Genomic DNA, 22,088 nt, shown 5'->3' with positions numbered 1-22,088 from the left:
TGGTCAAAAAGTATTAGGGGTCGCGTGAGGTATGAAGGAGAAATTGAGGTGCCTTAGATCAATATCCCCCATGCGTTATGGGCCTACAGTGAATGACAAGACCCATCCAGTGGAACATTGCATGGGTCCCTTACACCAAGGTGCTGACGTCCACTAAGAAACCCGCTATCCGCTGTCTGCCAGGGCCATCAACCGCTTCCGACTCAGCCATCTTCTCAGATGGGGATGGGTCGACCCCCACTCAACGCAATTCAAGACGGATTTTATCCACTTCGATATAGGAGTTCGTTTCTGGAATAGTAGAAGGACGAGGGCAATAGCAACGCCCGTAGCTCGTTCTTTTACAACAATTCGATCTCTGGAGCTTTTGTTACGGGGGTGATTCTCGCGTCGTCGAATCACCACTTACATCATCTCACCTCACTCTTTGATCGGCTTCAAACTTAAAGGAGCCCTGGAGGACTTATTAATTGCCCGCAGAACTTTTGATTTGGGGTCGAATGTCGTTACCAGGCCTTCGGCCCTTTCGATCCATTATCTGAAGCGCATTCGAATCACCCGAGTCATCTTTCTCCTCTTAATCTTTTTTTCTTCTTCTTCAAGGACGCAGTTCTTCTTACCGACAAACCCGTTGAGCGGGGGTACCAAACATAATCACAATCCTCAATTGTTGAGACATCATGACCACCCAGGCTGATGTAGATGACTTCGGCCTGCCCATCAGGCGGTATCCGACTCCAAAGAACGATGAACCCGCCGATGCGCCCACCGATGCGGCTACAGAAGAAAAGCCTGTCACTGCTTTGGTTACCGGGGCTACGAGCGACGAGCAACCGAAAGCCCCTGAGGGAAACGACGATAAGACTAAAGATGAACCAACGCCTCCTACCGGCGAAGCTGTCAAAGCAGACGACCAGAGCGATACCTTTGAAGATGCCCGATCTGAGCAGTCCAGCCCTAGAAAGGAGACTGCCCGCGAAGCCCCTGCTGTCGCGCAGGAAACTCCCACGCCGACTGAGACCGAGACCAAGCCTGTAAAGAACGAACCTCTCGAGACCGAAAGCGCTCTCGAAGATTCGAAGCCGAAAGTTCCTGAAGAGGCTCAACCCGAAGCACACAACCTCCCTGAGAAGCCAGAACAAGACAGCAAAGCTCTTGGTACCGAAACCCCTCCCTCTAGTAGCTCCAAACCGAAAGGCCCTGAAGAAGTACAAGCAGGAGCAGACGATGTTCCTAAGAAGCCCGCAGATACCGAGGTTGACGTTGACAAGAAAGAGCTTTTCAAGCCCAATGAAGAAACGTCTGCTCCTGCTTCTCAAACACTGCCCAAACGGGAACAGATCTCTGAATTTTCTCATCAAAAGATCACTGTTCAGCCGGAAGAGAAGAAAGAGGAGGAGGATGGAGAATGGCAGGAGATGCCTTCATACGCCAGATATGACATGTATAATGATGACGATAAGCTGATTGCTAAGGAATATGACCCCGAGGAAGTTGAATCGTACCAATATGGAGGACTGGGCGGTGCCGGAAAGGGCTATACTCGTGTGTTCCTGGATGACGACGCCGAGTCTGCGACAAGCATGGACGAGAACACGAAATACCTCTTTAAGAGTGCAGCTGGAACCAGCATGGTGGATGACGATGATGGACGGGATGCTGTCGGTCAGATGCAGGCTACCAAAGATCTCTTAACAGAAGGCCAAAGAGTGGCATACGTTGGCCTGGTTCGCCTGGAAATTGTCAGACTTGTGAAGGAAGAGGAAAAGATGAAGTCTTTCAAAAAGACTAAGAAGGATGTCGGCATTGCAGTCGAATCCATGTTGATGTGGGGCCAGAAGATGATGCTGAGGCTTTACTCTCACATGGAGATTAATGAAGCAGAGCAAATCATGATTGAGCAGCTGGCCGAGCATGGAGTGATGCCCCAAGATTTATCGCCAGCGCTTGTTACCAACGCCCGAGTGGCGAACCCTATGGCAGACGGCGAGGCATCTATGCCAGGTACCCCATCTCTGGAAGAGAAGCCCGCCGAAGCACCACCACCATACCAGGCACTTGACGGCGGGGAACTATCTGAGGTCAAGACGCCATCGCAGCTTCCCACTACTTCAAAGATTGATATCGACCTACGATGGACGGTCCTTTGTGATCTCTTTCTCCTTTTGATTGCTGATTCTATCTATGATTCACGTTCAAGAGTTCTCCTGGAGCGAGTCGGCCAAAGTCTCGATATCACATGGATTGACATCTGCCGTTTCGAGAAGAAGATCACCGAGGCTCTAGAAATGCAACAAGCGGCTGAAAAGGAGAATTGGAATGAGGAAGAGCATACAGAAGCTCGAAGGAAGAAGGCATTGACTCGTCGATATGTCATGATGGGCCTAGCCACAGTAGGCGGTGGCTTGGTCATCGGTCTCTCGGCTGGACTTCTCGCTCCTGTTATCGGTGCTGGCCTGGCTACTGGTTTGACCGCCGTTGGAGTGACAGGAACAGGCAGTTTCCTCGGCGGTGTTGGAGGTGCGGCTATCATCACGTCAAGCGCAGCAGCATCAGGAAGTCTTATCGGAGGCCGAGCTGCAGGCCGAAGAACTGGTGCCGTCAGAACATTCGAATACCGACCTCTCCACAATAACAAGCGAGTCAATCTAATTGTGACTATCTCTGGATGGCTTACTGGTAAGGTCGATGACGTCCGCTTGCCTTTCAGTACAGTCGATCCTGTAATGGGTGATATCTACTCGGTGCTTTTCGAGCCTGAGATGCTTCGAAGTATGGGTGACACCATTAACATCCTGGCTACAGAAGTAAGTATTTCGTTTGCTCACCATGTAATATGCGAGGCTAATTTCCCAAGGCTCTTACATCAAGTATCCAACAAATTCTTGGTACAACCATTTTGGCCACTCTTATGTCAGCTATTCAACTGCCAATCATCCTGACCAAACTAGCCTATCTTATTGATAATCCCTGGGCTGTCTCTTTGGACCGTGCTACCGCTGCCGGAAAGATCCTTGCGGATTCTCTAATTGAGCGCAACTTGGGAACCCGACCGATTACATTGGTTGGATTCTCTATCGGAGCGCGAGTGGTCTTTTCTTGTCTTCAGGAGCTCAGTAGGAAGGGTGGTATTGGCATTGTCCAGAATGTTTATATGTTTGGCTCACCTATCGTCGTGAGCAAGGAGGAGTACATCAAGGCCAAGACTGTTGTTTCTGGCCGATTTGTCAATGCTTACAACCGAAATGACTGGATTCTCGGTTATCTGTTCCGACTCACAAGTGGAGGTATTCGCCGGGTAGCTGGTCTAGCTCCGATCGAGGAATGCCCCTTTATCGAGAACATGGATGTCACTGATCTCGTTAATGGTCACATGGACTATCGTCAGAAGATGCCTGTGTTGCTGATGAGATGTGGGTGGTCTGTTGAGAGCGAGGAGTTCGTCGAAATTGAGGATCCAGACCCTGACAACCACAATGAGCGGCAACGAGAGCTTATCAACGAGATCGAAGAAGCCCGTAAGAATCTTGAAAAGGAGGGCAAGGCTAAGAAATCTGGACGGTTCAGCTTCTTTGGGCGAAGGAAGAACGCTGGAAAGCAGGACTGGGAGATTTACGAAGATCAAAAGAAGAACGGAGAGGGTAAAGACAAAGCAAAGGAAGGAGGACAAGGCGACAGCAATACTGGTGTACTGTTCGACATCGACGCTATTCGGGCAGAAATTGCCAAGGAAGCTCGTGATCGTTATGCCAGTCACGAAGATCTCCAGGTTAAGGAGATCAAGTCGACGCTACCTCCTATGAAGTTGGATGTATCGTCACTTCCAGGTTCTCCTTCGGCAACTGCCAACGGCTCCAAAGCTGCGTCTCAAACCAACCTGAGTACAGCACGAGACTCGTATGAAATTAGAGCATCCCAGGAACAGTCTCACAGTTACACACCCAGTTATACCCGACAGCCATCACCACCGGGTTACAGCTCACCGTACGACGGAGGGTTTGGTTCAGGGAATGGCAATGCATACAACTCGGACCGGCACGACGAGGATGATATCCAGATGACATTTGATTCGTCATTTGATGATCATCCCAAGTCAGCAAAGACGACAGCCCCAGCTACAGAAACTACGCCAACTCGACCACAGGTGAAGACGGCGCAGACGTTACCTACGATGACATTGCACGAGCCGTGGGGCGATTCAGACGATGATGACTTCGGCAAGGAGAAGGAGATTTCAATGACATTCGCTTGAGTTGGCAATACTGGGAGTTCTTTTTGAGTTACTGGTGTTTTTACAGGTCGGCGGTTAGAGGAGACCAGCCCCTGGGTTCAGACTCTGGGTCTCTGACCTCGACTCTACCCTTTGAGTTTTATGGCGGCGCATGGCTTGAGATTTTGGATGTTGCATTCCTGAAGGAGTAATCAAAAACGGTTGGAGCATCAACACACATAGTAGTTAGTACCTATCTAGAATACCTGGCGTGGTAAGTACGAGCAATGACGAAGATGAGAGGAGGAAGAGAAGCCTTAATCAACATATTAATGCATTTGGATTGTTGCATCGAATAGATGATTGGTCTGTGTGTTGGTTGGTGCTGTTTAGTGTTGGCCCGATCACCAGTTCTATAAAAAGCACAGTGATGCGTGTGACTTACTGTTGGACGATCTTTGTTAACGTAACCTCTCGCTATACGTTGGTGCGCTCGACAAGGAGTACAACACACGTTGTTCACAAAACCGGATCCGGATGGTTCCATCCGACCATCAGCGAGAATTGGAATACGCCTCTTGGCTGTGCAACTGGCGAGACATTGAAGAAACTTGACTTTATACCGTCGACTTTAGGGTAAGATGCGTGATTAAGGCAGAGTGCTACTCCAACGCCGTAAAGCATCAAATTGAAGGTTTAGAAGCGGCTGAAAGCCGAGTATGTCTCCAGTGGTGTGCTTATTGGGTCAGAAAATAACTAAGCGGACGATCTGTCGTGTAAGCAGAATTCACTCATACACCTATTAAGAAGTGGTCGCCTGGTGGCTCACAGATAGAGTATAACTGCTTTTTTACATGTCTCAACGCCGGAGCAAACCTTGCGAGGATAGACGAGATCGTCGTCCTGTTGGTGTACAAGAGGCTGCTGGGGGCGAAGACATAAGATGAGCAGCATTTGAATCTTGTCATATGTGGCACCATAGTGGTGTTTGAGCTTGAGTGATCAGCGAGGGAGCAGTAATTCACACAGCTACAGCAGCAAGTATACAAATATGAGATGTGCGGACTTTGTTGGATCCTGATATATATTCAATCTTCTTGATCAAGATAAAAGACATTCATCCCATCTCTTCCAGATCTTTTTCAGTTACACATGAGTGAGCGACAGTTGAAATGGTAATCTTGGGGCTGACGGGGCTCAGCGCCAATTCCTCTAAGACAGAGATATGTTAGCGCTAATGAAAGTCTAGAGCTTGTACTTCACAGTGCCATCTGTCAGCCGCAGTTGGCTTTCCCTATTGGAGGAAGGCTGGAAAAGACTGGGTGCTTCAATGCCGAAGTTTCATAGGGCAGAGTGCTCGAATACCATTTGACAGGGCTTGCACTGCCATCTCCACTGTTTGACGCTCATGAGAATGCATCTCTCTTCAGCAGCCGCCTTCTTTGTGTCTTGTTGGGTCAAAGACAGACATGGAGTATGTGAGAGAGGAGACCTGCATCCAGAGAATTGTACGGAGTATAAGAAGTAAACACCGAAATTGAGCACAAGGCAGTGCAAACTCCAATCCTGTCAGCAATCCATAAAAAAAAGTCTTCCTCTCACTCATGGTTCGGTATCTCCAGCATCGGTACCTTAGTGCTGACAGCAGGACTCCATCCCATCCCATCCCATCCCTTTAAAGACGGGAGTCCAGGGTATAAGTGGTTTCAGGGGTCTGGACACCACCCCAGTTCGGCCCAAACCGTAACTGGCATAGAGCATTCCTTTTGTTCTTGTTCATCTCAGCTGAGAATGCTTGAGTTGGCGTGATGGTCAAGCCATCAAACAACAGAATTTTTGTACTGCTAACAACTTTGCCGCCCAATGTTGCTCAAATTCAGTGTGATAAGAACTCCATGGAGACGCAATGCATGGGAAAATGGAAACTGGCATACAAAACGTTTCAGATTGAATGTCAGCGTGTGGGAGGAAAGCCGTTTGTTGCAGTGATCCTCGTTCAGCGGCTCAGCCCAGCCAAGCAGAAACAAAACCGCTAGGCCAGGGTGCGCCTTCCTTCTAACCGTGCAAGAAAGCATGAGAGCGGAGTGACCCATGTCGTTAAGCTTACCCCTTTAGGCAAGCACTGTGCTGTACTTGCTGTGTACACTTCGTATGTGAGTCCTAGCTTACAGTAGTTGGCCAGGCTGAGTACGCCCTGGGGCTGCACTTGCAACCATCCAGGTCAAGCCAGGCCAGGCCTTTCCGCAGTAGCGAAGAGGAGAGGAGACGGAGAGTGAAGAGATGTGACAAGGAAGGAACGAGTGACCTAACCGTTGGCTCCTTCCTGTCTGTTTTCTTTGTTCCCTTCCCCATCTGTTCGCTCACCTTTCTTTTCGTCTTACTGCACCTCGTATCCAAACCCCCAAAGCGCAACTTCCCTTTTGCTTCACTTGTGTTGTGCTGTCTTCCATTACCAGTCCTTGGGGACTCGTCTCCGAACGATATACGTTGGTGGTTGGAAATAACCTGGACCTGTGACTACACCTCAACGAACGAGCATCACGAAGACGAACGACTGGATTGGCCTCTAATTAAACTTCGAACACGACGGACAAGCTTTGGACGAGTAAACGAGCGACCTAGGAATTTTTTAAACTACTCAACCCGACTTCTGCTGCAGCAGAATGGACCGATTGGCCAACCAAGTTCAAAATGACGACGGCCCGGGCGATCTTGCGAAAGGCATGCAAGAGGTATCAGCATCGCCGTCGCCTACAGCCAGTGACACGCCTCAAGAATCGAATAGTTCTGGGAGTCCTGGGTCAAATAACGACAACAAGAGCGGTGGGGTCATAGGCGACTCTGGTAAAGGTAACAGCGATGATGTCGTTGGTTTCGGTAAGAACCTTTTCAAAGATGGACACGTATTTGTGGTTGCCGATACCCAGCCGAAGAGACTGGTGGAGTTTGTCTACGATGAAGAGACGACCACTCTCGAAAAGGTCGTATGGCAGGTTGTCGTGGATAGCGATATCGAAACGTTGGGTAGCAACAGCACTTTCGGTTCTTCCAAGAGGGATATGAACCAATTCCTTAATGGTAAGATTTGCTCCAAAACATGATTCATACTCCCTGTTCCACGTTCCTTACTGATACATTGCAACGCAGTCACGAAGTCCTCGGTAATGCTTAACTTCATGGGTGAAACCAGCAAGTACTATGACAATACCATGCAAATTAAGGTCGATTGGAAGACGGATGATGGATACCGTGGGCAGACCAAAACAGAACTCTTCACTGTCACCAACAGCACAGGCGACGTAAGTGAACTCGAGAATAAACTGGAGGAGCAGCAGAGAGGACAAGGAGAAAACCCAGAAACCACCACCTTTTCACCGGGTGCATCCTCGACTTCAGGGAGCACAAACCCCACCGACTCTGGAGCATCGAGTGTCGGTTCTAGCGGCGGCGGCGGTGGAGGGCTCTCGACTGGCGCAACCGCTGGTATTGCTGTTGGCGCTGTTATTGGCGGTCTTCTGCTGATAGGTGCGCTGGTATGGTTCATCCTCCGCCGACGTCGTCGCAGCAAGCAGCCCAGCGAGGAGTATATTACGCAACAAACCTACGCGGTGGACAAGGAAATCCATGGCCGTAACAGTGACTCACCCAACTCGCCCTACTCAGATGAACACCACATGCAGCCTATCGCCGTCGGCAATGTTGATCGTGGTGTTGCTTCAACCCCCCCACCTGGTCGTTCATCCGTGGGATCCCACGATCGTGGAGCCACCAGTGGTGTTCAGACGCCCCAGGGCATGTCCTCTAATGTTGCGCATCTTGTTGAAGATGGCATGACAGCTGAAGAGATCCGAAGACTGGAGGAGGAGGAACGGCAGTTGGACGACGAGATTGAGCGCGCGACGAGACGATAGTGCCGCCTCGTATGGGCAAAAGCTATCTCTCGACCTGAAAAGTCGAGAGATCCTGTCGTTTCGTGCTTCTGGGGTTTGGAGTTTTTGCGTATGTCAAATCTAGTTCTCTCACGGTCGCTTCAAACTGGCCACTTACTTAGGTAGCTGGTTGGTTTGTTCCTCGTAGTAGCGTTGTGAATGCCCCGCCTACGACGGAGTGTATGGTCCATGGTTGACTAACCGTATGTATCCATGCTTGGGAAAATACCAGACTCTTTTTATTGCGGGATTGATGAAGGACCAAAAATCTACGATATTTTGCCAAGATATAGCGTTTATGAAATCTAAAGATGTAGTCTTAATACATGTTTTTCTCATGATACCTAGGTCTTGTTACTCTCCTGCCACGAGATGGTCGCGAGCAAGTGTCGTTTGAAACGAAACGAGAAACAACTGACGGGAAAACTGGCCATGGAGAGCTTGAGAGACGAAAACAACAGACACAACATGATAGTTAAGACAAGGATTGAGGCTACTTATTTGGTGCCCGAAGCCTTAGAGAGTCATCTTTCTGCTACCCAGTAGCGCGGGTCGATAGAATTCGAAGTTAAACTCTGATAGTTGTACATTTCCCAACTATAGACGCCTTGAAGCAGATCTACAGCAAATCCACACTCCATATTGAAAGAAACTCCTTTGATTTTAGTCTACAACGTTCCGTGCCGATTCGGCGCGAAAACCTGCCCTTGCAGTATCGAATCAAACATGCTCACTCTTTTCGCCCACCACCATCATAAGCACTATCAAGGTAGAAGAATACCTTGGAAAAAAGGAACTGCCTATTAACTGCGGGAGAACCAGCTGCTAACCATGTTGCTCGCGATGTTACCGGCCAGGTTACCAGTGCCAAAAGCGGTTCCAGCAATGCTGGAGGCGTTGCTGAACTTGTCGCACCGAGAGAAGGCCAGGGTATTCATGATTGTAAGGACAAGGGCGATGACTGGCGCAAAGTGTTAGCTTTCTGTCGTTGGGGTGTCTGTCACGGGCAGGTATTATCAACGTACTAACGAGGGGCAGCCACAGGAACTGCAGTCGCACGAGAGCAAGAATGGCCATCAGAACCCACAGCATAGGCTGGATATACAAAGCGAGCCAGAAGAAGCGGCTATCGGTAGGGTTGATGGTTTTGGTTCCAGGCTCGCTGCTCTCAAACACCCACTGTGACTCTCCCGACTGAGGATCAACCTCGTTCCACCATCGCAGACCAACAAGACGACGTCCGGCGATGTTCTTGATGTAGTAGAAGTCGGCGGCGAGGAGGAGAATGGTGATGATGAAAATCATGATCCTGAGAAGAAAAATAAGTCAATATCTCTGCACTCTCATCGCGAGAGAGTTGGTTACGCACATGCTTTGTATAATCCACAGGCCGAGAAAGTAGATGAGGACGCTTGCTGCGACCGAGTTAGCCAATTGCGCTTCGCTTCGTCGACGATCTTAGAGAATCGTAGGAGACGCACATATTCTGAATCCGAGAAACGTGAGGAGCGTAATGGGATGCGCGCTGAGGCGCCAGCTGAGAGAGCCCGGCGCGGCGGGCTGTGGTTGCGTGGCATCCATGATAGACGAAGTTACAGATATTCAGGAATACGTCAGAGTATCTCGATATTATCGTTTGAAGGGACTCGTATTCGTGGAGGGAATTCGAAAGACGAGTGTGTCGATTCGATCTCGCAAAGGCCGGCCGTATGTAAGAAAAAAGACGAAGAATACGTGGGTGGTTTTTAAGTCGAGAGAGCTTTGAAGCTACTGTGTAAGCTGGCCTTCTCATCAAGCCGCGCAAGGGATGGAGCATTGATCCGCGACAGTTAGGAACCCCTGGTTGTTGATTTTGGCAAGCGGTAGGATGTGGCAGAATGGCCGTTCGACCTTGCTACTGGGTAGCAGCTCTATCCAAGGCATAGGGCGTCAAAATAAAACAGTCTATTTACCCGTTTAAAGTGACATAAAGTGGTCATTCTATTCCGTCTTAGTATACTCTGCGGCCAATTTTTCTGATACCCTGGGACCGTTAGCTGGAACGTCATGAGCTTCTGTGGGGGCGGGTACTGGCGTATAAGTCGCAACAGTCAACCTCGGCCTTCCTAAGACACTCACTCAATTATTGTTTCGTGAATGAATACGTGCTTGAAGCTTCGTGTTATACACACAGAAATCTTTCACGATGGCTGCCAGATCATCATCCATCATTAGGCGCTCATTGCTCTATGGTAAGCCCAACTACTCCTCACCAATTGCTTTACAGGACTAACACCCCTCTTCAGTTCCGGGCTCATCACAGAAGATGCTCACAAAGTCTCTTGGTCTCAGCTCAGACAACGTCACATACGATCTTGAAGACTCTGTCACGCCTTCTCTCAAGGACACAGCTCGGGACCAACTCCGCGAGCACATATCAAGCCTTAAGGGCCGCCCATCCGGGATCTCTGAGCTGGCTGTCCGCATCAATGCTGTTTCGACTCCATTTGCGCTTTCAGATTTAACCACACTAGCTCCTTTGCGCCATGTCGATGCGGTCGTGGTCCCCAAGGTTAACTCGGCAGCTGATCTGACCTTTGTCACTGATGTTCTTCGACATGTTGCTCCAGAACGACATACAACAGACGCAGAGAACCCAATCAAGATTATCGCTCTCATAGAGTCGGCTCGTGCTGTCATGGATCTTCCGCAAATATGCAAAGCGTCTCCATATCTGAGCGGCTTCATTTTCGCCGCCGAAGATTTTGCCCTCGACCTATCCCTAACGAGGACCCCATCATTGACGGAATTTCTGTACGCCAGGTCAGCCATCGTTACCGCTGCCCGAGCTGCCGGACTACCCAGTGCCATTGATCTTGTTTGTACATCATACAAAGGAGAACAGGGGCTCAAGACTCTTGAAGAGGAATGCGCTGGAGGTAAATCAATGGGCTTCAATGGAAAGCAATGTATTCACCCTAGCCAGGTTGAAGTGGTACAACGCATGTTTGCGCCAGATCAGAAAGAGGTAGAATGGGCCATAAGAATATCTATTGCCGATGAGAAGGCTTCGGCCTCGGGACGAGGTGCCTGGACCCTTGACGGCAAAATGATCGATGCTCCTGTTGTTGGCAAGGCTAGTGCTGTAATCACAAAGGCAGAGCAATGCGGCAGCGATGTTCAGAGCTTGAGAAATAAATGGAAGGACCAAGAACCAGAGTAATGAGCATTGGCTAGACCTACATACATAAATCTCAGTGGGCGATACATAACCACATAATCCTAGAAACGATTGGGCCTCCAGAATGCAAGCATTTCGGCATCTGGCGCACCGATGCTGTCACACATCTTGCCTGCAGAACAACCAGCTTGTTCGTCTAGTCTCTCCCGGTTTTCTAATATGTGCCGATGCATCTCTGACTCATAGTCCGGATATGCGCCAGGTAGAGAAAGACCACTTCCTCGGCTATATCCCTGATTTTGTAATTCACCCAAGTCTGGCTGCACATACTCGAGCCCGTCTCGAGCATACCCTGCCATATCGCCAGCATCACCATCTTGCAGAGTCTGGTATGTCTCATCCTATCTCAAACTTACCTCACCCTCGATTCTTTCAAGGAAATCTTGCAGTGTTTCGTTGCCATGACTTGAGTGCTGCTCCTGAAGCTGTGGATCTTCATACTCTTGCCCATCTTGTATAGAGTAGTGCACCTCTGGTAATTGTACAGGGGAAGGCATTGGAGGTGCTGGCATGTCGAGCCCATGAATAACGTGAAAAGGATGCCGATAAGCCGACCACTGCTGCGTCGGAATGTTCACACTGTAGCGTTGCCATGCATCATGTACGTTCTGCTCCACGTTTTGAAGTTCGGGATTTTGTGTGTTTTGTGAACCAACAAGGTACTCAAAATCTTCATGATCTCTTTCGAAATTTGTAGACGCCGGTCTTGGTGGGCTATCTGGATGAACGCATTGAATATAATGGTGACCTCCTTCCGAAGTTATGGATACAGACTGTCGTCTGATGTTAGTGGTAGAGTCTTCTTCTGTCTTGTCGTCGTGCCCAGAGTTTTGACTCATGACGTGCCCCTTTCCGTCTTTCACATTGACTGGATTTGCTAAATCGGGTGAGTATACTTGCGTGGTGCTGTCTATGTAGAGAGGCAAGCTCTCATCTCGATGTCCAAAGCACAATGAATCGTTCGCTTTGTTAAGGTGATTCTCACTGCAAGTCTGGTTGGACCTCGCATTATTCGAAGGAGGCTGCGTTGTTACCGGTAGAGTCTGGCTCTTTCTAGTGCAGCTTGCCTTCAACCCTCCTCCTCGGCTTGCATGGATTTCAACCAACTCCGATTTCTTAAAAATGTTGTTTCCGCCATCATGAACGCGATTTGGCTGTGTCTTCTGATCCAGAATGCCTGTGCCATCAAAAACACCAGTCTTGATGAGCTTCTTGAGCATCGTCCCTGGGCTTTCATAACAGGATTCCGGACTAGTTCCACCGGGTGAGTTGGAACCTTCCCGGAAGCCATTTTCAACGGCTTCGTTTGTATTTGTATCTTTGTTGTTTCCTGGCGTGGTCGAGAAATTCGTACATGGTCGAGGGGATGGGTCGAGATTATCCGAAGTCCTATCTTCTTCATGGTCTGTTTCTTCACTGATGCTAAGTCGGGAATCTTTATGTTTCTCTTTCATACTTGTCCCTGATTCTAAAAATGCTGTGTCATTCAACATGAGGTCGGTAACTGTAATCTGTTCAGAAGCGGCCGATATGGTCACCAAATCTGACCTACCTGGTGCAGCAGCAGATGACCGGCCATTCAGAAAAAGTCCAGTAGTAAGGTTTGGTTTCATCTATGCAAATCGACGTTAGAAATTTTGGGCATCTTCCTGACGGGTTGTGGTTGGTTGACTCGCCGTTACCCTTGTATTTGGGATCGCACCAGACACAAAGTTGGTCACGACGTCTTGGCTTGATCGAAGAAGATGCTTTTGTGATCGGTACTTTTTTCTCGACTCTTTCTTGGCCTTCGCTGAGGACCTTCCAGTCCCCTTGTTCTTGGAAGTATATCGATCTGGGCGTGTCTTTCTCCTTGGCCGTCGTTGGAACGAACTTTTTTCGGATATATCATCGGGCAACTCTTGGCGTGAGCGTGAACGAGCCCTTTTCTTGTTCTCCTTATTAGAGCCAGTCTCAAAAGAAGGTTCGAGTTGCGATGCTGTGTTAATGTCATCAAGATAGGGTTCCGGAGAAGTGGTGTAAGCGGGTTCTCTGGGGAGGTGCCTAGTTCTTTGACGGTCATTCCGATGTCGTATCGGTGATATGGGCTCAACAGGAAGATTGTTCGGGCGCCAACTTGTTTCTCGAAGCCGGTCATTAATCTGTGAATCATGTTCTTCTGAGCCAGTGAGTCCACTGGGAACTGGTGTTGCATTCAACCAAGATTGAACAATGTCAAAGCTATCACGAGGAGCGTTGCTGCATGATCGACTTGAGAGTTGTATAGTCCTGGAGTTGGCCTGGGCAAGGCCATTTATTGGACGGCGATCGCGTCTTGACCTCATTCAGATCTAGAGGATAGAGAGGATCTCTTTGTTGGCGGACGAAGGATTTTCTCAACGGATCAACATTGGTGAGGCAGTCCTCAGAATGTCCCCTGGCAGCTGAACCCAAAGAGAAGGCCTGCTATAACACAACCGTTCTTTCTACCTGCCTAGTAGATATGCAGCATAAAGTAGGTACCTAGGCAAGGCAGGTAGTTACAACAACATGTGAGGCAGGGAAGGTGCTCACCGAATATATCTAAACTGCGGAAGGTGCATCAAATATAACCATCTTATTTGCTCTTTCCATTAACAAAATCTTCCATACTTAGTGCGTTGTTCTCTCTGCCAGCAATGACAGAGACTTCCAGGTTCTTATTCTTGTTCCTCCAGATGCTAGAAGCGACAGGAATATCAACACCACCGGAGACTTACTTAAGGTTAAGAGTCCAGTAACTCGCATACTACAGTCGCAATCTCGCCAACGATAACACGTCGAAAATGGCGACAGCGTCGATTTGGCCGTCCACTTTAGGAACTCGTCAACAAAGTGTTGGTCCCTGATATCTGGATCCAGCAGCCATTTCTTGGCATGGACGATTCAATCTACTCAGCCGCTGCCAAGGTGACATCGCAGCAATGCTTAATTTGGTGTTTCACCACGCTACTGCACATCTTTCAGGGCAGTCATTGTTGTTACTGGCTTCAGAGTTTGGTGAAGCAAGGCTTCCCGTGTACCTCTCTGCAGTCAAGTTAACAATAAACGTCGTATTCCAAACACATCTCTCGGATCCAGCTTGACGGGTAAGGTATTACAACCGGAGAATGTCTTGACTTGGAACTCGTTTCATGCTTTACGAAGCGGGAAAAGCTTTGACACTCTGCACGTTTCACTGCATGGTTTAGCTCTTGTCTTACACGCCTCAATCCTTACGTGCCCCTTGCAGTTCCGCTCGGGGAAATTATACAATCCGCGCGTCTAAGTCCTGATGAAGCTTGGAGAGATCATAACCTTAGCTGCAAGCTGAGAAACGTTCTGCACAGACCCTGGAAGATACCCACTTGTTCCTTCTTCTTGAAAACATCAGAAATAGGAACAAATCAGACTCGAGCTTTCTCAACTCTTGATCACTTCCAAGCTTCAAGATACTTGTTTGGCCCCTGGATCTGCTCCACCCAGGGGAGGAGGGGCAGCACGTGTTAACGACAGGCTTCTGATGAGGCGGGGCTCAAATGACACCCCGAAAAGGAACACATAAATCGCCAAGGGAAACGGGACGGCGTTGTGTATCTTGACGATGCAGGGCGTGGTGGCACGTATTTGGCAATATTATGCGCAGCACAGGCAAAGCACATGTTGGTTGATAGGCGCCCGTTCTTGACATTACAGCTTTCCCATCAACCAACTCAAGGGCCCGAAGCTCAGGGAGCAGGACCGGGATATTGGGAGCAAGTGGGTTGAAGGGGGCTATGCCAACGGCGAATTGAAAACTCGCAGTATGATGAGAAGGGGGAAGATCATCGAATAGTTATGCTTGACCTAGGGGCAAGGAGCGATTTGAGCCTAGCTACAGTGCTTGGCTTTGGGTGAATGTGGGGGGAAAGTTGTGACCAGGATGTGGAGGCCCGTCGTCATCACAGGGCCCGCATGAGCTTCCATTCACTTGTGTCGTTTGAAGCTGCAGGAGGGATGTCCTGTCCTTTGGTCAATGGCTGGCTAATTGGCACCAAACCTAGCACTCACGACCACGGTGTGGGTGGTGGGTTAGTGTTAGTGCTTCCCCTGTTACTGATTCTGCCACATAAAGCTTGTTTGGAGAAAGCTCTCCTTGCCAGACCAAGCACCGAAACAGACACCCCTGGTCGGCTTGTCGCGGTGACGGGTAGTCTAGTTACGGTGCGGAGCGGTGCAGTTCATCAGCACTGCCTCCATTGATGAGCCCATCAGGCCTGGGATCGACGCGAGGAGGGAACCTGGCTTGGGTTGGGTTGGGTTGTGAATAGGTGATGTGGAAGTGAGTTTGGTACACTTTAATGTGAAGAGCAGAAGCGGGATTCGCGAAACGTGGCCACCTAATTAACTTCTCATCAAACAAACGAGATATTTTAAACTCATCACCTTCAGCACTACGGATACACTGCACTTACCCCTGGCCAGCATCGTCATTCCGCTCTGGGTTACAGAAACAACGTGCCTGCTTGCCTGCCCGCCTGTCGTGCCTCGAGTTCGCTCACTGCGCTACGCTGCTTTGCATTGCGCTGCAGGGTACATACATAATCTCGACAGTCACGCTCCGCCCGCATTTCATTTAATTCACCAAGACCCCTCTCACTACATCGTCACTCTCATTCTTGGACTGCACTGGATTGCACTGCGCCGTCTAGTGAATAGAAGCTAAGCTAGAGCTATACTGTACGTTGCCTTACCTTGGTCTTGCCTTAGCTACACTGCTTCTGCAACCTCCTACTGTGTTGAAGCTCCACCTTCATCTTCTTTCTTCCTTTCTACACCTTACACCTCACATTTCCCAACCCAACTTGCTCATTTGTCAACTGGCTGTAAATCTGTCCTGATAATCAGCGATAAGTCTTGGTTTTGGATAACAAATCGAAGTCGTCTATAAAACGAAATCCCGGAATTACATATTCGAGGCAACCAAGGTGCGCTCTTTCTGTCTCCCAACACCCTTTTCTGCCGTTCTCTTGGCCAAACTTGCATGTAAGCGCGTGCCTCGAGCAAACGACGCGCGGCATCTTGTAAAGCAACAGTCGTGGAGTTGAGGTTGGAGAGGTTATCCAGCAGTTCGGTTAACCTGGATCCCCAAGCTTGACTCTATGAGCTTGATCTTCTGAGGAACAGCTGCGATCCCAGAAGGCCGACATTCATCCCATGTTCTGCCACGAATAAAGCTAATACCTAATCAAGAGCAGATCTCACAATTCGCAATGTCGAAACTTTTCATCGGGTTAGTTCCATGCATTTCATGTCGCCATCAGCTGCTAATTCAGTCCCAGTGGCCTAGCATGGCATACAGAGGAGGCCACTCTTCGTCAAAAGTTTGAGGAGTTTGGTCCCGTCGAGGAAGCTGTAGGTTAATCCGTTCCTTATGAATATCCTTCAGGCAAGGCGCTCCTAGTTCTACAAATATGTGGCTCTGATGCGGGTGTTTGTTGGATGGCGAAACCGTTTCTAACGATGGACTTGGAAGGTGGTGGTCAAGGACCGTGATACTGGCCGCAGCCGCGGCTTCGGGTTTGTGCGATACACTCAGGAGGGTGACGCCCAGAATGCCATCGCAGCCATGAACAATGTCGAGTACGAATCACTTCAGTCCCTCATGACATGAGTACTACTATGGCGTTATGATATTGGGTCTGACCATATATAGGTTTGATGGACGTACCATCCGAGTTGATAAGGCATCCGACAACGGTCCCCGAGGCGGTTTCGGTAGAGGAGGTGGTGGCTACGGACGTAACTTCGGCGGCCCCATGCCGTATGGAATGGGCCCTCCTGGACCAGGCTACCAGATGCCCGCCCCTAACATGTACGCGCCTATGCCGTACGGCCGCGGATATCCACCCCCTCAGCAAGGCTATGGTGCCCCTCAAGGTATGGCTGCACTGGAGCTCTCAGGTCGTTTGCGCTTGAGCTAACATTTGTATAGGGTTCATGCCTCCTCAGCAGCAGTACGGATACCCTGATCCCTCTCAGCAGTTTGCTCCCCAGCAGCAGCATCCCCAGGGCGGAAGAGGATATTAGTTTGACTAGGAGTTGGGCATGGAGGCATCGTATTGCGCTCCGAGCTTTGTTTATGGGCATCAAAGCATGAGGTTTTGATGGCCAGTGACTCCGACAGCTTTTGGTACTTGGGCTTGCGAATCCTTTTTGTGATTGGATCATGAGGCATTGGTGAGCATATTGGAACGCACAACTATACCCGGATACTTTGGTTGAAGCATGGGTTAAGGGCATGGCATCTTAGGTTGGATTGCCATTTTGACACGGCCGTTTTATGAATGAACCTAGTGCGAAAGACAAAGAAGGTGCCTTGGGAGGCAGACCTCAAACTATGAAATGGCGCTGTATGCGGCCGGATTCTCTTATTTCTCTTTTTCCCTCGTGGTATGTGAGGTTTTGTGTGACAAGTCGAAGTGTGCTTTTATTCTGGAGCAAAATAGCATCGGCACTCGTTATGGGTAATGGTTTGGTCTAGTCTCGATCTATTGACAAGCTGTCTATGAGTCTACTAATCCCTTAACATTATAGTGTCCAAGATCATCTATTGAGAATGCATAAAAAGCCGATTGGGTTCAATGGTGCGGTTCTTCGATCTCCTCTGCCTCCTCGGTACTATGCTTCTGCATGTGGGCGGACGGTGTTGGGTTGAGAACCTTGTGCTTGTCTGTGCAGTTCTTCTCGAGTTCTCTAACACGACGGGCAAGATCATGGATATGGTTGTCACCGCTATCAGGCGCAAGCTCGCTGAGAGCCGTGTCGAGACTCAGAAGGTAGTCTTTGTTCAAACCACTGGGACCTTGACTGCGAAAGATGTGCTCAGCGAGCTCCTGAGGGTCTTGAGGACCAACGAACTGCTCGTTATCCGGGGTTCCGATGTAGACCAGAGTGCGGATGGGGGGTGAACCATCGGCAGGTTGGAATGGAGCGTAGTGGATCGTATATCCATTAATCTCACGGATGTCAAGATATTCCTTGACCTCAGCAACTTTCTCAGGGATGATGCGGTAAGCCACACCCCATACTCGCTCCGGGGCAGAGTCGTGATGGTCAGTAAGTTGTTCCCAGTAAGATCTCTCAATCAGAGTGACAACACGGCCTGGAGCTTCCGGGGTGCCACGGTGGTCCTCACTGGATGGTCGTTAGTTGAGAATGGAATTGACTCTCATGCCGTTGGAGTTACCTGGCCTGTGAAATGTGTTAGCTGAGGACAATTGTGTTTAGTTCCATGGGAACAGACCTGCCAGAAACGACGGACATAACCGTCAACCCATCCAGGGATTCTCCGATCTGAAAGGTGAGATTGTATGTCAGCGGCATGAACGTTGAAGGAACAATGCAGGCGATAGGTGCTTACCAAAGTGTGGCGGAGGCTTCCATATCAAGCTCCTATGTAGCACGGAGATATGCGTCAATAGCTGTGCTTTGAAATCTGATGTCAGGAACAGCTAGGCATACCCGTATCCGTATAACCAGAATTCTGAGGATTGCGACGAGTTTTGGTCAGTCATGTTGATGTTGACTGAGGTTATTATATTAGTAATGTTCTCCTCTGAAAGGAGAATTAGTTATGAGTGAACGGTGACTTACTAGATGATCAAACCTTATGGTATTATGAAACGCGGGTACTCTTTATATGAGGCTGAGTCTCGGATCGGTAGTTGTGAGCCTCAATGAGTGTTCAATGCAAATACCGAGATGGAGATAGTGGAGGTACAGTAAGTAGATCGTGTCTTGTCGAGCCGATGAGGTGATGAGCCACTAACAAGCAAGCGACAGGGGTCAGAGAAGCCTGTAGAACAGAAATGGAACAATTTTCCTTCCATCTCCCATCCTTCCACCGAGGTGAGGTCGGGTGCTTGGACTCGATGGATCTCTAGTGGCTGAGGGCAGTGGCGCACTTTCCCTTTGTTCTCTGTCCGGGCGGCTTCCTTTCAGCACCGACGTCACCAATTGCTGTTTTAAGTGTGGAAAGACCCCACTCAACTGAACGGACGGGACCGATTCAAGGGTCTTTCTTTCCAGATCAGTTTCCGAAAGCGAAAACTGAGGCCCCATGATAGACTTGCTTTTATTCGATGGCTACAATTCTTCTCTTAACGGGCATATCTAATTTAAGCTCTCAGCAACCAATTCGCTCAATCTTTAGTGCATCGAGACGATGATGAAACTTGAATCCGCGGAACGAAAAAACTCCTGAGGAAAATTCAAGGGACCTTGTCTTGGCACGGAAGAAGGGCAAGGAGCCAAGTAAGGTTTGTAGCTGTCTTCCTTGTCTAGGCCGTTGCAGATAAGGCCTCAGTGGAGGCTGAGAACCCATTTTAATACCCGATAACGGGGAACTGGATATCGTATTTCCATCATGTCACCTTCTTCTCAACCTTGATTCAAGGACTCGTTCTTTCATCTTACTCTCCTGCTTGAACTGCTACACGCTAGCATCACTTATCCAATATTACCGTCAGCTCAATCCGCCTTGTTGACTCATCAAAAAGAAAAGGGCAAGAGAAAGAAAAAGCCCAAGTCCTACTTGTCAGACCTAAATTCCCACTATCAAACCCACTCAGCCACGCTCTATCGTCAATTACGCTCCACCAACCAAACGACACTGCCCCGCGCTGAGAAATTCCCATTCCCGTCCCCTGAGCCTGGGGTAGCACAGTAGGTAATACTTAACCTAAGGGGAGAGCTGGGACCTTCATAGGGCAGTGACGGTGGCCGCGCTTCCAGCTACTTCTTCTTCAGCCGCGCACCAACTCGACCTACCTCAAAACCTCGTCAACTTTCAGCTCTACAACTTCTCTCCATCCAGAAACATTTCCCATAAGAAACATCGCAAATCCAAACCTTCATACTCACCATGGCTTACAACCGTCCCTACGACGAGGATGCCCTCCCCAGGTGTGTTTTTCTCTTATCTCCAACCAGGCTGCCCCTCCCTCTAAAGCGCCCACGCATTGTCCATTGCGGCTCTGCGTTTGCGTTCAATAAGCGACAGTTTAGGAAGGGCATCACGATGCAACACAAGGCTAACCATATTACTCACACAGATTTGCTGAGCCCGAGCCCGTACGTTACTCATGAAAATCGACGTTACCGCCTTGAGAACCACGAACTAACATGGCACCCTTCAGAAGCCAGGACAATCTAGGACACCTGTCCAGCAGCAGCAACACTATGCTCCGCCTAAGCAGCAGCACCAGCCGCAGCAGCACCAACAGCAATACGCCCCTCAACAGCAGTATCAGCATCAGCAGTCTCGATATGACAAGCCTCTACCTACCCATAGAGATGCGCGATCCCATTCACTAGGCCAGAGTCCAGCTTCCCACGGTTATATGTCCCCGCCTCCAAACCCTGGCGGCGCGAGACCTCAAGCTCACAACCGCCCTGCCACCAACTCACGACCCCCTCCCTCGCCTGCTCTCGATGGCAGTGGCTCCGATCCCTCGCTTCTGCCTCTATTTCGTGCTGTAGACAAAGATGGTAAGACTTGCTTGTTGCAAACATGTTCAAATCGGCAGATTATCACCCATATCAGATACTGACCATTCACTTTAGGTACCGGTCATCTTTCTGAGAGGGAACTATCTGCCGCACTCGTCAACGGTGACTGGACTGCCTTTGACCCCCATACCGTTCGCATGATGATCCGAATGTTCGACTCCGACCGAAGTGGCACTATTGGATTTGAGGAGTTTTGCGGTCTTTGGTCATTTTTGGCTTCGTGGAGGACTCTCTTCGACCGATTCGACGTCGACCGTAGTGGTAACATCTCACTTTCAGAATTCAACAATGCTCTCGTCGCTTTCCGATATCGATTAAGCCCCCAATTTGTCGAGTTGCTCTTCAACACTTACGACAAGCGAAATGAGGGTGTCATGAGCTTCGATCTGTTCGTTCAGAGCTGTATTTCTCTGAAGCGCATGACCGATGTCTTCAAAAAGTACGACGATGACCGCGACGGCTACATCACCTTGAGTTTCGAGGACTTTTTGACAGAAATTCTCAAACAGCTCAAATAGTAACGAGAAGGCGATAAGGCTGAACGTCTGGACACAGAGAGACTGTGTCCTCGGCTAGGCAAGGCATTAATATCCCGAAACATTATTTATTTTCCCCTGCATCCTGAGGACAAGGATATGCATGCATATGAGGCGGATTTTACGACAGAAGCAACCCGAGAAGGGTGATTTTAAGGTGATGAGATGGAATAGCATGTACCAAAGATACCCTAGGTCGAGTCTCCGGATCCTGGCTTAGAGACCGAAACTTACCTTGAACATCAGACATGAATTATGTTACACAAATTAATGCGCCCAATTTGCTGTGACTGTGATCCGAAATGGAACGTCGGAAGAGCGAGATGCTATCAGTAAGCTGGTACTGAACAACATAGGTGGAGATGAATCATTGATGTGTTGTATCTTGCCAAGGTTGCAGTGATCCCAATGTAATTCGAGAGGCTTCAATGACAAGGTTCCTGTAGCGGTCATGAAGCGGAAGCCACTGATCGTTTCACTCAACCGTCTGGCGGAAACTTAAAGCTTCGTATACAGTATATGAAAGAAAAAATGACGTAGAAAGCCCAACTGACGCTTTGATTCGAGAAGATACACAGTATTCTTTCTATCTTTTGTCAACATGCTCTGGCCATCGATCTGAGCATGCCAGTAGAGAAGTGACG

The 22,088-nt window shown here is 49.2% G+C and overlaps 8 protein-coding genes across 8 annotated transcripts; 5 read left to right on the top strand and 3 right to left on the bottom strand.

The window, feature by feature from the left end:
• The first annotated feature begins 481 nt into the window (after positions 1-481).
• On the top strand, positions 482-4,358 carry B0J16DRAFT_10527 (uncharacterized protein). Its single transcript, XM_046121335.1, has 2 exons — positions 482-2,807; positions 2,858-4,358. Exons 1-2 carry the CDS (start codon positions 681-683, stop codon positions 4,250-4,252), a joined length of 3,522 nt encoding a protein of 1,173 aa, XP_045988630.1. The 5' UTR covers positions 482-680; the 3' UTR covers positions 4,253-4,358.
• A 2,360-nt stretch (positions 4,359-6,718) lies between these two features.
• Positions 6,719-8,205, top strand: B0J16DRAFT_10483 (uncharacterized protein). Its single transcript, XM_046121327.1, has 2 exons — positions 6,719-7,288; positions 7,358-8,205. The coding sequence occupies exons 1-2, from the start codon at positions 6,874-6,876 to the stop codon at positions 8,119-8,121; spliced, it is 1,179 nt and encodes a 392-aa protein (XP_045988629.1). The 5' UTR covers positions 6,719-6,873; the 3' UTR covers positions 8,122-8,205.
• A 534-nt stretch (positions 8,206-8,739) lies between these two features.
• Positions 8,740-9,930, bottom strand: B0J16DRAFT_10477 (uncharacterized protein). The gene is made up of 4 exons (XM_046121326.1): positions 9,621-9,930; positions 9,509-9,554; positions 9,165-9,448; positions 8,740-9,100 (listed from the first exon to the last, which is right to left on the bottom strand). The coding sequence occupies exons 1-4, from the start codon at positions 9,718-9,720 to the stop codon at positions 8,943-8,945; spliced, it is 588 nt and encodes a 195-aa protein (XP_045988628.1). The 5' UTR covers positions 9,721-9,930; the 3' UTR covers positions 8,740-8,942.
• A 151-nt stretch (positions 9,931-10,081) lies between these two features.
• On the top strand, positions 10,082-11,521 carry B0J16DRAFT_10450 (Pyruvate/Phosphoenolpyruvate kinase-like domain-containing protein). The gene is made up of 2 exons (XM_046121322.1): positions 10,082-10,370; positions 10,425-11,521. Exons 1-2 carry the CDS (start codon positions 10,325-10,327, stop codon positions 11,339-11,341), a joined length of 963 nt encoding a protein of 320 aa, XP_045988627.1. The 5' UTR covers positions 10,082-10,324; the 3' UTR covers positions 11,342-11,521.
• On the bottom strand, positions 11,521-13,271 carry B0J16DRAFT_10473 (uncharacterized protein). Its single transcript, XM_046121325.1, has 2 exons — positions 13,036-13,271; positions 11,521-12,972 (listed from the first exon to the last, which is right to left on the bottom strand). Exon 2 carries the CDS (start codon positions 12,970-12,972, stop codon positions 11,701-11,703), a length of 1,272 nt encoding a protein of 423 aa, XP_045988626.1. The 5' UTR covers positions 13,036-13,271; the 3' UTR covers positions 11,521-11,700.
• Positions 13,272-16,608: 3,337 nt separating this feature from the next.
• Positions 16,609-17,425, top strand: B0J16DRAFT_313320 (RNA recognition domain-containing protein; the record flags this gene model as incomplete). The annotated part of the gene is made up of 5 exons (XM_046125121.1): positions 16,609-16,628; positions 16,678-16,750; positions 16,872-16,978; positions 17,052-17,275; positions 17,331-17,425. 5 exons carry the CDS (start codon positions 16,609-16,611, stop codon positions 17,423-17,425), a joined length of 519 nt encoding a protein of 172 aa, XP_045988625.1.
• Positions 17,426-17,865: 440 nt separating this feature from the next.
• Positions 17,866-19,326, bottom strand: B0J16DRAFT_327146 (ChaC-like protein-domain-containing protein). Its single transcript, XM_046126075.1, has 5 exons — positions 18,992-19,326; positions 18,860-18,923; positions 18,759-18,790; positions 18,641-18,691; positions 17,866-18,536 (listed from the first exon to the last, which is right to left on the bottom strand). Exons 2-5 carry the CDS (start codon positions 18,910-18,912, stop codon positions 17,977-17,979), a joined length of 696 nt encoding a protein of 231 aa, XP_045988624.1. The 5' UTR covers positions 18,913-18,923; positions 18,992-19,326; the 3' UTR covers positions 17,866-17,976.
• Positions 19,327-20,261: 935 nt separating this feature from the next.
• On the top strand, positions 20,262-21,426 carry B0J16DRAFT_352158 (uncharacterized protein; the record flags this gene model as incomplete). The annotated part of the gene is made up of 4 exons (XM_046129250.1): positions 20,262-20,302; positions 20,452-20,470; positions 20,536-20,887; positions 20,963-21,426. 4 exons carry the CDS (start codon positions 20,262-20,264, stop codon positions 21,424-21,426), a joined length of 876 nt encoding a protein of 291 aa, XP_045988623.1.
• Between the last annotated feature and the right edge of the window lie 662 nt (positions 21,427-22,088).

This window comes from Fusarium flagelliforme (genome assembly GCF_020744385.1).
Source record: "Fusarium flagelliforme strain FIESC 12 MPI-CAGE-AA-0113 chromosome Unknown B0J16scaffold_1, whole genome shotgun sequence".
Classification (NCBI taxonomy): Eukaryota; Fungi; Ascomycota; class Sordariomycetes; order Hypocreales; family Nectriaceae; genus Fusarium; species Fusarium flagelliforme.
The sequence above is the reverse complement of the archived record's forward strand: the minus strand, read 5'-3'. Positions and strand labels throughout refer to the sequence as shown.

Excerpts from the sequence above, each read along its gene's own strand:
- B0J16DRAFT_10477 (XM_046121326.1), bottom strand. The coding sequence starts at position 9,720 with ATGGATGCCACGCAACCACAGCCCGCCGCGCCGGGCTCTCTCAGCTGG. Across the intron at positions 9,555-9,620 it reads GTTTCTCGGATTCAGAATAT|CAAGCGTCCTCATCTACTTT; the intron begins GTGCGTCTCCTA and ends ACTCGGTCGCAG. Across the intron at positions 9,101-9,164 it reads CCTGTGGCTGCCCCTCGTTA|TCATCGCCCTTGTCCTTACA; the intron begins GTACGTTGATAA and ends ACTTTGCGCCAG.
- B0J16DRAFT_10483 (XM_046121327.1), top strand. The coding sequence starts at position 6,874 with ATGGACCGATTGGCCAACCAAGTTCAAAATGACGACGGCCCGGGCGAT. Across the intron at positions 7,289-7,357 it reads TATGAACCAATTCCTTAATG|TCACGAAGTCCTCGGTAATG; the intron begins GTAAGATTTGCT and ends ATTGCAACGCAG.
- B0J16DRAFT_10527 (XM_046121335.1), top strand. The coding sequence starts at position 681 with ATGACCACCCAGGCTGATGTAGATGACTTCGGCCTGCCCATCAGGCGG. Across the intron at positions 2,808-2,857 it reads TTAACATCCTGGCTACAGAA|GCTCTTACATCAAGTATCCA; the intron begins GTAAGTATTTCG and ends TAATTTCCCAAG.
- B0J16DRAFT_10450 (XM_046121322.1), top strand. The coding sequence starts at position 10,325 with ATGGCTGCCAGATCATCATCCATCATTAGGCGCTCATTGCTCTATG. Across the intron at positions 10,371-10,424 it reads TAGGCGCTCATTGCTCTATG|TTCCGGGCTCATCACAGAAG; the intron begins GTAAGCCCAACT and ends ACCCCTCTTCAG.
- B0J16DRAFT_10473 (XM_046121325.1), bottom strand. The coding sequence starts at position 12,972 with ATGAAACCAAACCTTACTACTGGACTTTTTCTGAATGGCCGGTCATCT.
- B0J16DRAFT_327146 (XM_046126075.1), bottom strand. The coding sequence starts at position 18,912 with ATGACTGACCAAAACTCGTCGCAATCCTCAGAATTCTGGTTATACGGA. Across the intron at positions 18,791-18,859 it reads TTCTGGTTATACGGATACGG|GAGCTTGATATGGAAGCCTC; the intron begins GTATGCCTAGCT and ends CGTGCTACATAG. Across the intron at positions 18,692-18,758 it reads GAAGCCTCCGCCACACTTTG|ATCGGAGAATCCCTGGATGG; the intron begins GTAAGCACCTAT and ends CTCACCTTTCAG.